Source organism: Camelus ferus, chromosome 36 (genome assembly GCF_009834535.1).
Source record: "Camelus ferus isolate YT-003-E chromosome 36, BCGSAC_Cfer_1.0, whole genome shotgun sequence".
NCBI lineage: Eukaryota > Metazoa > Chordata > Mammalia > Artiodactyla > Camelidae > Camelus > Camelus ferus.
This window is the reverse complement of record NC_045731.1, coordinates 17,867,293-17,880,320: the sequence shown is the minus strand read 5'-3', so window position 1 is coordinate 17,880,320 and position 13,028 is coordinate 17,867,293. Positions and strand designations below refer to the sequence as shown.

The window sequence follows — 13,028 nt, the reverse complement described above, 5'->3', positions numbered from 1 at the left end:
CTACTCACACTAAGTATGTAAATTAGCTTAAATGGGACTCAATATTACACCTTTGTGAATTTATAAATGGTGTACCCTTTCTTGGAATTCCCATCCCATCTTTTCTTGTTCTTTGCTTTTTCTTTAGAACTGAGCTAAGCATTGCTTTTTCCAGGAAGTCTTCTCTGATTTCAGTTTGACTGACACATTCCTACGCCATGAACCTTAGCTTGTGTGAATATACTTATAATGCTAATTATTACACGAGTCTGGGCTGTTCTGATACCTAGTCTTTAATATATCCCTGAAGTCAGGGAACTATGCCTTATTCAGTTTGGTATTCACAATATCTTTGACACATTGGACTCAAATATATACTCCATACAATTTATTTTAATTGAATGGATAAATTAAAGGTTAAATTTGTAATGCATTTGAGTGTTTTCCCTATTGTTTTGTAGGTAAATCACATCAAATATGTGAAGTCAGCTCCTCTACAGACTAGATGAAATCAAGGAACAATGTAACTGAGTTTGTCCACTTGGGACTCACTCAGAGCCTCCAGGGTCAGAAAATATTATTTGTTGTGTTCTTGTTCATCTACATGGTGACAATGGTGAGCAACCTACTCATTGCTATAACTGTGGTGGTCAGTCCAATCCTGAATTCCCCTAGGTACTTCTTTCTTGGCTATTTATCATTTATGGATGCTGTTTATTCTACTACAGTCACCCCAAATATGATTATAGACTTACTCAGTGAGAAGAAAACCATTTCATTCCAAGGCTGCATGACTCAGTTTTTTATAGGGCACTTACCTGGTGGTGCTGAGATTTTGCATCTGATGATCATGGCTTATGACCGCTACGTGGCCATCTGCAAACCTTTGCATTATTTAACAATCATGAATAAGCAAGTGTGTGCTCTGCTGCTGCTGTTGACTTGGGTTGGTGGGTTTTTACATGCTGTAGGTCAACTTCTCTTTGTATACAACCTTCCCTTCTGTGGCCCCAATGTCATTGATCACTTCCTCTGTGACATGTGCCTTTTTTTAAAACTTGCCTGCACTGGCACCTACATTATTGGCCTCACTGTGGTTGCCAGTGATGGGGCAATGTGTATGGTCATCTTTATGCTCTTACTCATCTCCTATGGGGTCATCCTGCACTCCCTGAAGACTCTGAGTCTGGAAGGGAGGTGCAAAGCCTTACCTACCTGTGGCTCCCACATTACTGTGGTGGTCCACTTTGTCCCCTGTATTTTTATGTATGTGAGACCTCCTTCTACCTTACCCATTGATAAATCCTTGAATTTTTTTTGCACCATAATCACTCCTATGTTGAACCCTCTAATCTATACTCTGAGAAATGGAGAGATGCAAAATGCAGTGAAAAAGCTCTGGACCAGAAAAAGAAAAGAAGGCAAAATAGATCACCTATTTTCAATGAAGAATTGCTCTTTCCAGGTAAGCCATGTGTGATTCTTTAATTGCAGTAAATTTCTCCTCAGATTTGATAACTTGGGCATGATGAAACCATTTATTATGTGAATACTTCCAATGATCAAAATATACTTTTAAGATTTTCATAATTTGCTAGTTCAAAGTATGCATTTTGTTTTTAAATATATTTTTAGGATTTTCACAATCCTTAGGAAAATGTATTTAGTTTTAGATTTTCACAATTTCTTAGGAAAATATATTTAGCTTTGGGGTATATAATGATTATTGAGATTGTAGATTTATGTTCTATATGATGAATTGAGCTATTTTAAGACTGTAAATTTATTTTAGTTAGTAGAAGATATTCTCATGTTTCTCTTCTAAATAATATAATCTTTCAGAATTATGGGACTTGATACAGATTTCAGAAAAATTAAATAAAAATAAGACATAAAAACTTGGTTTATTCTTCCCGTAGATAGCCCATATTAATATTTGAAGTCTGTATCTTAATTTTTGTAGCTGCAAGATACTTTACATACATTATTTTATTCCTAATGTTTATGTTAATGTTGAAGAATAATGATGTTTCAGAGTTGTAATATTAATCATAAGGAAACTAGGTATATAAAAACGATCTGAATGAACAAAAGATATATACAGAAAAATAACCAAATCATACTAATTTTTCCAATTGGGCAATCACATTATCTTCTCAAGTGAAGCAGATTTGTATGGAGTTATATTTCATAAAGATGATCCATTATCTTCCCAGATACTTTAGGATGTCTGTTTACACCTTTGCTCTTTTTCAATAGTCCTACTGCTTTTTTGTTTAAAGTGTTTCATAGCCTTCTGTAAATACACAGGCTCTGCCTTTCATGTATGAATGTAGCATAATCCATAATCCATAAACTAAAAAACTTGACACGTGATATCTTGATCATCATTGTTAAGAAAGATGCTGACAATATATGCCATTCTTATCTCTCTTGTTAATGAAAGGTAGTTTACTTGGTAGTAAAGAGTTCAGAATATATTGTTTTACGTAAAAGACATCATTCATAACATTCTCTCTCTTTCTGAATCAGACTTGAAACAAAATATTATCATTATCAAATACCAGAAGTATGTGGTCAAAGAACTTACTATTCTGCCTCCCTTGCTTAGCCTGGATTCATCAAGAGCTAAGGCTTTGGAGCAATCATTTCTTTTCACTGGTGAATCACACTGTATGAGAAACTTTATGTCCTGCTTTTTATATTACATGAAGATTTAATATACCAAATTCTTATAAAAAAAAAAGCAATATTGACCAAATAATATCAAATATTTGAGTTGATCAGAATTTATATAATTCATTCCTCTACTTCTGGTTGTTGCTGTAAACTGAAAGTTTGCATCACCCTTCAAATTCCTAAGTTAAGTCCTTTATAATGTGGTGGAATTTGGAGGTGGTCCCTTTGAGCTATGATTAATTTAGGAAGATGGATCCCACATGAGTGGGATTCATGCCCTTATAAAAGATATCCCAGCGTCTCTTGACACATCTGCCATATGAGGGCACAGCAGATGGTGTCTGAGTACTAGGAAGTGGATCCTCACCATAAGTGGAATCTGCTGGCATCTTAATGTCTGACTTCTGAGGCTCTAGAATTGTGAAAGATTATTGTTTACTGTTTAAGCCACCATGTCCATGGTGTTCTGTAATAGGAACCCAAATGGCCAAGACAGAAATGTAGTTAATTTTTAAATTTGCATAGTTATTTCAAGTGATGAGATAAGAATCTTTGTTAATTTTCTTTGTTCATTGGTGTATAAGATCCCTGAAGTCAGGAAAATTACTTAATTGTATTTGTGTTCTCTGCTCCTTGCACAATGTATGAGACATAGAATTCACCCCTCAACTTTGTCAATTATATGTGTCCTTGAGTTCTTGAATTATTGGGATGAGAATTTTTACTGATAAATTTTGATTAACTATACATATATTTGCTACAAATTTATATTTATATTGTTATGTTTTTATGTTATAATTATGAGTGTTTTTATATAAAGATGTTATATTTTAATATTTTTTACTTTTCAATTTTGTCTATCACATCAGTTTTGGAAAATTCCATTTCCTTCCAGTGATTTTATAAATTTTAATCTTTTTAAAAAAACATTTTAAATGCAATTTTTAACACATTTTAGATTTTTTTGATGTGAAAAAATAGCTAAGCCTCTTTTCCCTGAACAAGTAAAATAATCTGCAAATACAATTATTAATTTTAGTAATACTATGGAAATTTTAATTTAATATGTCAGGTTTTACACCATCTAGAGGATCCAATTTCTGGCTGTTTCTCCTCCTCATGCCCCTCCTTTCTTTTCTTCTCTGCTTTCTTCTTTGTTATATTCCTCCACCAGTAACATATTACAGTGATTAAGGAATTTTAATGTGTATTTATACCTAGTAGGGGTTTGTTCCCATACTCATTTTTTCTAAAGCTTCTTACAATTCCTAAATATTTGTTTTTCCTGATAAACTTTAAGATAATTTTGCCAAGTTTGAAAATTTCCCATAAAATATATATTTAGGATGTCATTAATCTAAATATTTATTTTGAGGAAAATGCCATGTTTAATATCTTGTTTTCCCATCCAGAAAAAGACATGTATTATGAAGGACTGATTGATGTCTCAATAAAAATAATCTCTCTGGAGTATACATAAATCCTGCTTTTTGGTTTTCTTTTAAACATTCTTATTTACATTTGATTCACATTTTCAGTGAACTTGTCCTAAAGGGCTTACTATCTTGCTGGCATGAAACACAGTACAATTCCCAAAGCCACAGGGTGTATGTCTTATCCAAATATTCATAGGCCTGTATCCAACAATACATAAGTATGTATTTCACCATGCATTTAGATCTGTATCCAACCTCATGGGTCTGCATCTGACAAAGTATGGATCAGTGTTTGACTACTGATGTGAATGGATTTGCATATGTACACCCACACAACAGGTGACAAGTGACATCAGAGTGCACTTCCATGGTAGACAGCTCCTGTGGAGGAAAACTCAACAGCTCCTCCCCTAGAAGAAGCACTCTAGCCCCACCTGCTTTACACCATACCTCAGAAAAGCATCTGGGGGCTTCTACCCCCAAAATTGGGGAACAGATGTGGCCCCCCAACAGGTCTGTGACAACCACAGAGCAAAGAGGAAGCCTGCTTAACATCTAGTGCAGACTCTGGTCACCATGACACCAACTACACTCCCTATCAATGGGGATAATAGCACACACAAAGAAAAGATGTAGCAGGCATCCATACTAAAAGCAGCCCTTGCAATAAAAATATTAGGTGTACACATGCAACACGGGGATGCTCCCACATAAAAATAGCCCTTCAAGATCACAGTAGATAACTCTTACTCCTAAATTCACAGAGTCAGAGAAATGTAAGTAAAATGAAGAAACAGAGGAACTGCTCCAAATTAAAAGAACAAGAGAAGTCCCTGAAAGAACAAACAATATAATAGACCTTGACAGTCTACTAGATACTGAATTCAAAAAAGAGTTGATAAAAGCACCAAAGGAAATGAGAGAGCCTATGAACAGAAATGCAGAATATTGCAAAAAGGAAATAGGAACTATAAGGAGGAGCCAATTAAATACAGAAAACTCAATTGCTGGAATAAAAGCCAAGTTAAAGGCAATCAGTAGCAGACTAAATAATGCAGAAGGATGAATAAGTGATTTAGAAGACAGGATAATGGAAATCACCCAATCAGAACAGCAGAGAGAAAATCAAATGAAAACTAATGAAAGCAATATAAGAGATCTATGGGATAATATAAAGCTTGCCAATCTATGCATCATAGGGGTCCCTAGAAGGAGAAGTAAGAGAAAAGGTGGTCAAAATGTATTTAGAGAAATTATGACTGAAAACTTCCCAAACCTACAGAAGGAAACAGATATCCAAGTACAGGGAACATAGAGGGTTCCAAATAAGACGAACCCAAACAGACCTACATCAAAATGTATTATAGTTAAAATAAAAATTAAAGATAAAGAGAAGATTCTAAAGGCAGCAAGAGAAAAACAAAGAGTTGGTTACAAGGGAACTCCAGTAAGACTATTGGCAGATTTCTTTATGAAAAAGTTGCAGACCAGAAGGAAACAAGATATACTCAAAAACCTGAAAGGGATTCTATGTCTATGAGTCTTTTTCTGTTTTGTATTTATGCTTTTTTGTTTTGTTTTGTTTTTGTTTTTTAGATTCCACACATGAGCTATCTCATATGATATTTTTCTTTCTATTTCTGGCTTACTTCACTTAGAATAACATTCTCCAGGAGCATCCATGTTGCTGCAAATGGCATTATGTTGTTGGTTTTTATGGCTGAGTAGTATTCCATTGTATAAATATACCACTTCTTCTTTATCCAGTCATCTGTTGATGGACAGTTAGGCTGTTTCCATGTCTTGGCTATTGTAAATAAGGCTGCTATGAACATTGGGGTGCATGTGTCATCCTGAAGTAGGGGTCCTTCTGGATATAAGCCCAGGAGCGGGATTCCTGGATCATACGGTAAGTCTATTCCTAGTCTTTTGAGGAATCTCCACACTGAAAAACTGCAACCTAGGATATTTTACCCAGCAAGATTATCATTTAGAATAGATGGAGAAATAAAGAATTTCTCGGACAAGTAGAAACTAAAAGAATACAGCAATACTAAGCCTATCCTAAAATAAATATTGAAAGGCCTTTTCTAAATAGAAAAAAACCCAAAATCTACAGAAAACAGAAAACACAAATGGAAATGCAATGATAGCTACAATGCAAATGAATAAACATGAAGATGTAAAACAGCACATCAAAATCATAAAATATGGGGGATGTGAGTAAGAAAATGTGGATTTATTTTTAGAAAATGTTTGAACTTATATGACGACCAGTCTAAAGCAAGTAGATACAGTAATGAGTTAAAATACTTGAATAAGTATATCTTTGAGGAAAAAATGATAATTGTATATTTCACTCCTTTCCACATAAAAGTAAACTATGCCTGACCTTCTTTTGATAGTAAATTTCGTATGGCAACATAAAGACATGCAATTTGCAATTAAGTTTTGAAAGGATTATGAGCAATTCTAGATGTTAACACAGATTGTAATGTTACAATTAAAATCATGTGGTACTGATTCAAAAATAGCTACAATATAAATGATTAAAAGAACTTATAAAATAACCTGGTTTCACACATACATTTAAAATAAGGATATTTCTATTAGGATACTTTTGGTTCTAAATAATAGAAAAATCAATCGAAATTGTTTTGAGATTTAAGGATATTTATTGATTGACTAGCATAACTGCAAACTTCAAAATTATGGAAGCTTCAGAGTTGGTTAATGGCCTGAAGTATAAGATGACTAAAGTTTACTGAGCACATACTTTATGTTAAACATCTAGGAGTGTATTCTAAAGTTTTGGGGCACAGTCTCCCAGGTGGCACCAAATCTCAGCCTTCAGTAATCCATGCCAATATTCCATTCAGTTAATGCTTCCAGGTGATGAGTAATATGGTCACAGCTGTGAATTCTATGTTGGTGAGTGATTTGTTTTACTTTATTTAGTACAAAATGTGTGTCCTGGTTAGAGATAATAATCAGTGGAGTACCAGGGCAATGAATCACAGATTATGCTCCATGAATAATAAAGCAAGCTGAAGTACTGGAGATAGAAGGGATACACACACACACACACACACACACACACACAGATACACATTCAAAATATATGATGATAAGAATCTGTCTCTTCCAGGTTGAGGAGTTTTAATAGAGTAAGGTTTTTGACTGATTGCCCTAGAGTATTTTGCCCTATGGGGGAGTCATTGATGCAATTTATTAATGGAATTTTGGACGTTCAGCCGTGACAGTAGCCAGACCATGACTGGTGACATGTAGATCCTGTTGCTCACTCAGACTGTGTAGATCACTCATCTCTGTTATGGTGACCACCAAAGTGGCTGAAGAGGCTGACTGATGTCCACAAGACAGGTCATGTTGTCAACCAGATTTCTGAGATTTTCTCTGATAGAAACTTTATATGATGAACAGACCTTTTTGCATTTGGTCAGTTCCTAGTGATCCATCCACATACCACCCCTCCAGATTGCTTTGCCATCCATCCTTCCTGTTAAATTTTTACATTATTCTAGACATGGACCCTGTTGATGGGAGGCAATATTACTTAATTTATTTTTACTGTCTGTAACAGTGGTAGCCATTTCCTATCTTTTGAATCTCAGCTTAAACATCACCTTTCAGGAAGGGACTTCTATGATTACATTATCCGTAGTAGAATTCCCCCCCTTATTTCAGCTACAGTACCTTATTTCTTGCCTTAGAAGTAGTGCATAAGACTACAACTGCTTTATTAAATTGCCTCCTTCTTTATTGGCTAACTCTATTACAAGAATATAAGATCCATGAGGGAAGAATCTTTTATATGAAACTTTTTCCATTTCATTCATTGTTTTGTCCTCACTCACGGCACAGTTTTGTACTGACATTGGTACCCTAAATATTAAAAAAAGATACAATTAATAATTGGATAAATAATTAGTTATTGTACTTGAATTGATAAATTTTTATTCTGCCAAATGTCAAGGCAGAATAAATTGAGTACTAAATAAAAAAGAAAGAAAAGCTTGTTGTGGCAAGTGGGAATATACATGATAAATTAATATTCACTGAAGCAAAATGATTGGACTGATATTTATTCTTGTCTAGCAATATTCAGAAAATGACTATAAAGCTGGTTTTTTTCTCTCCAGGTTACATCTTTTTTACCTTAATTCTGCGATGTGGTTTACTAGGATCTTTATATAACAGATGTAATTTTAAAGTTTAATAGAAAGTCCCAGTGAATTTAATTAAGCAAGAATCAATCTTGGACACATTCTGATCTAAGACTTAATGATGGATATAACTAACAGAGATAAAATGTCCATTGTTCTTTACCTCTTTTGGGAAGATAGATTATATCCTTTTAAGAACTGATATAAAAATTTTAGGAGGTTCTTTGTTAGACTTAAAACAATGCATTAAAAGGCAACAACAATAGCAACACAAGGAAGTCTCTCAAAATCTCCAGTCAAGTAGTCTGGCTGTACCAACATGGGAGAGTGAGAAGGGCTAAACAATTGAATGTTATTTTTCTATCTTGGAGTTAATGGGAAAAGAGGTAACTGAAGACAACTTTCCCTGGAAAATGGCACTTGCTATCTTTATATATAAACACAGGATTCACTTGTCTATTTGATAAATTATTCTAACGTGGTAAACTGTTGTCTTTGTGTGCTCTGTGGAATTTTTTTTAAAACACTCTATAGTGCAATTAAAAACATTCTTATGAATAACCAGAAGAATCCATGGAGGAAATGAACAGACAGCTGAATGAAATCAAACCTATCCTCAAGTAATAGTACAGCCTTTCACACCTCCTTTGTCATATTGGATGAAAGAAGAATTCCAGGATTTATGGGTGATTTAAAACGTCTTCCTTCAGATTGTAAACAAGCTTCCACAAGTAAGACTAACAGTAAATAGTGGGAAACAGGAGTCACAATTGTGTGACTTTCTTTATTATGTAAGACATAAATCATTTTGCAATAAATCAAATGTAGGTACTAATTCTAGTTTTATCACTTAAAAATGTGTGCATTTGGAAAAATTAATGAGATAGTATGACCCTCATTATATAAACTGTAAAATGGTGATTACAGTACTTGTTCCTGTAAATACTAATTGTGATGCATTAAATTGCTGAGAGCGTGATTGGGATCAACTGTGAGAGTTTTGAGCAGTTGATTGATATAATCAGAACAAGATTTGAAGAGTATAATTTGAGCTGATTCAGGAGAAAAACTGTTGGAGGACAGAATTGAAGTGGACAGACATGACAGGAGGCTACTGCAGTGGACCAAGAAGGAAATGAGGGGTAAGGAATGGACAAATTTATGATATAGTTTGAAAATAGAGATCACATAATTTGATAAAGTTATCAATGAATAATACTGAGAGCAAAAAGAGAGTGAAGAATCCTTTAAGATTTTTGTCTGAGCAAATACATTGAAGGTGGTGTCATTTAATGAAATGTGAAACAACTTTTTAATTGTGGAAAATTTAAAATTTATGTTGTATTTAGTAAGTTGATATCCAACTTTAAATGTCAAAATAGAGGTGTTTCTTATAGAAATGTTAAAACTTGGGTAGAGAGAGGGACTAGAGACACAAATTTGACTGCTTTAACATTTTTTTTGTTCAAGAAAGGGAGAAATATCCAACCAAAGACCCCAAGAAAGAAGTCTCAGTGAGTTCTGAGAGAATCCAGGACAGTGACCTTCTACTGATACTTTGATCTACTCACATTGAATATATAAATTAGTTTAAATGGGTCTCAATATTATATCTTTGTGATTATTCTTTGTTGTTATTGGGGGTGGTAATTAGGTCTATTTATTTTTTTTAATTTATTTTTAAAGGTGGAACTGGGTATTAAACCCAGGACCTTATGCATTCTAAATCATGTGCTCTACCACTTCAGTTATACCCAACCCCATATCTTTACAATTATAAATGTTGTACTGTTTCATGCAATTACTTTCCCATCTTTTGTCATTCTTTTACTTTTCCTTTAAAACTCAATTGAAGTATTACTTCCTCTAGGAAGACTTCTTTGATTCCAGTTTGACTGATATAGTCCTACACTGTGACCCTTAGCTGTGTGTGAGTATCCTTATAGTGACACTTACTACATGGGTCTGGAATTTTCTGATCTCTCATTATTTGTCATACCACTGAGTGTAGGGACCTACTACTATTCAACTTGGTAATCATAATGTGATTGATGCATTGGACCCAAATACATTCTCTACACACATACTTTTAATTGAATGGATAAATAAAAGACAAAGTTTAAAAAGCATTTAATAAATTTCCCCCTTGTTTTATAGGTAAACTGCTTCTAATATGTGAACTCAGCTCCTGTACAGACTAGATGCAACCTAGGAGCAATGTAACTTATTTCATCCTCTTGGGCCTCATACAGGATCCAAAGGAGCAGAAAGTCCTTTTTGTTATGTTTTTGCTCTTCTACATTTTGACCATGGGGGGCAACCTTCTAACTGTTGTGGCTATAACTATCAATAAGACCTTGAACTCACCAATGTACTTTTTTCTTGCTAGCTTATCATTTATGGACATGGCTTATTCCTCTTCTGTTTCCCCAAGATTGCTTTCAGACTTGTTCTTTGAGGAAAATACCATATCCTTTGAATCTTGCATGGCTTTTCTGTTTATAGAGCATATTTTTGGTGGATCAGAGGTCTTCCATCTCTTGGTGATGGCCTATGTCCACTATGTGGTCATCTGTAAGCCCCTGCATTATTTGGTTATCATGAGGCAAAGGATGTGTGTTGTGCTGCTGGTGGTGTCCTGGGTTGGAGGATTTCTGCACTCAGTCATTCAACTTGGCACTATTTATGGGATCCCATTCTGTGGCCCCAATGTCATTGATCACTTTTTCATGTGATATGTACCCCTTATTGAAACTGTTCTGCAGTGACACCTATGTCATTGGCATCTTAGTGGTGGCCAATGGAGGACTGATCTGCACTACTGTGTTTCTGCTCTTACTCATCTCCTATGGAGTCATCTTGCACTCTCTAAAGAACCTGAGTCAGGAAGGGAGAAGGAAAGCCCTCTAGACCTGTGGTTCCCACATCACTGTAATTGTCTTTTACTTTGTTCCATGTATTTTCATATATGTAAGACCTGCTAAGACCTTCCCCCTTGACAAATCATTGACTGTTTTATACAATCATAACCCCCATGCTGAATCCATTAATCTACAGTCTAAGAAATTCTGAGATGACTAATGCTATGAAGAAACTCTGGAGAAAAAAAAGCAGATATAGTATTAAGTAAGTTCTTTGTCAATCATGAATGAAACTCATTTAACCTTAGGACCAATCTTCCTGAATGTAAAAGTCTTCATAAATCTGGTGGAAATTTCCTTTTCTCTAAAGGAATTGCAAAAATTATATTAAAACATGAACTGTATGTTCATGCGATCAATGACAATTTTCCTGCTAGAATATAAACTGTATAATGTCTGGTTTATCACAAAACCTAGAAAGGTGGGGTGCATTTACAATAGGGAATCTATAATCAATATGTAATTAATTAATTAATGGAATGTTTATAGTTACACTAATTTTAAATTAATTCCTTATTTACTTTGTAACTTTTTCACAGTTAGTTTATTTTACATCAGAGTCTTACCTTTTATCTTCATTTTTTATTGTTCTATTTAAAATACTTCATGCTATATAGACTATTTGTTCAATTTCATTTGCTTTACATTTGAAATTTTTAGTATAGTATTTTAATTTTTCAAATAAACTTGGAAGTATGATGGATAATAATAAATATTAGAAGTCGAACCCATGCAAACTGAAATACTGTAGAACAGAACTCTTCTCCATCCCGTGGCGTTGTCTCCTAGTTCTCCCAGTTGCAGTCACTACTCTGTTCTAGAGAGTTTTCAAGTAGTAATCTTGCAAATATAAGCATACTTTCTTACATGAGCGTGTTTATGTCCTTGTGTATAAATTTTGCATTTTACTACTACTGCTCCTGAAGATCTTTGTGACCGGTCTTATATAGATCTAACTCATACTATTTAACTTCTGTCATACTATTTAACTTCCTTATAAAGATACACTCAAATTTAAATGCCCAGTCCTCTTCAGGTTTTTCCCATCTTTTTCTAGGATAAATAATTGTACAATGCAGTGTTTTTGAAATTTTTGAAGTATGAGTCCTGGAAGGGAAATTTTTGAGTCAACTGGTTTATATATTTATAATGTTGGTGTTCATAGTTATTGTCAAAATAGCCATCCACAATCCTGTACTAAACTCACTATTCCTTTCATTCTGGAAATTCCACATTTGATGAGATTCTCAGAAACCAGTGCTTGGTAAACTTTGTGGTATTTGACAATCTCATTAAAGAAACTGTATTTCACTTGTATACTTTAATTATAAATAAATAAATATAATTAGAATTTGGACATATATTGATGTGTTTAAGGTGATATGTATTTCTTTTTCATCAATTACTTATTAATGAATTTCATTTGTTTTATTAGATTGCTAATATTTCCCATACTGATTTTATGATTTAATTAAACACTAAGGAATTTATCCCATTTACCATATATGTGGAGTTATTGTTTTTCCAGCTTGTGATTAGTTTTTGATATATTTATACTGTGCAGAATGTTTTTGAACAAGTAGAAATAATTTTGCATTTACATAATTAAATCTTTCAATATTTTCTTTGGATTTTGTCTTGCTTAGAAAGAATTTTCCTATTTCAATGACTATACTATTTTCCATATTGGTTGCATTAATTTATATTCCAACCAAGAGTGTACAAGGGTCCAAAGTTTCTAAATCTTTACCAACATTGCTTTTCTATAAGGATATTACTTTCACTCATTAGGGCTCTGCTCCCATTATCTAATCATTTCCCAAAGG

General features: G+C 33.8%; 1 protein-coding gene and 1 pseudogene across 1 annotated transcript; both read left to right on the top strand.

Moving 5' to 3' along the window:
• Positions 1–484: 484 nt before the first annotated feature.
• LOC116661685 (olfactory receptor 4A15-like) lies at positions 485–1,459 on the top strand. Its single transcript, XM_032474191.1, has one exon. The coding sequence runs from the start codon at positions 485–487 to the stop codon at positions 1,457–1,459; it is 975 nt and encodes a 324-aa protein (XP_032330082.1).
• An 8,777-nt stretch (positions 1,460–10,236) lies between these two features.
• Positions 10,237–11,400, top strand: LOC102519853 (annotated as a pseudogene).
• Positions 11,401–13,028: the final 1,628 nt, after the last annotated feature.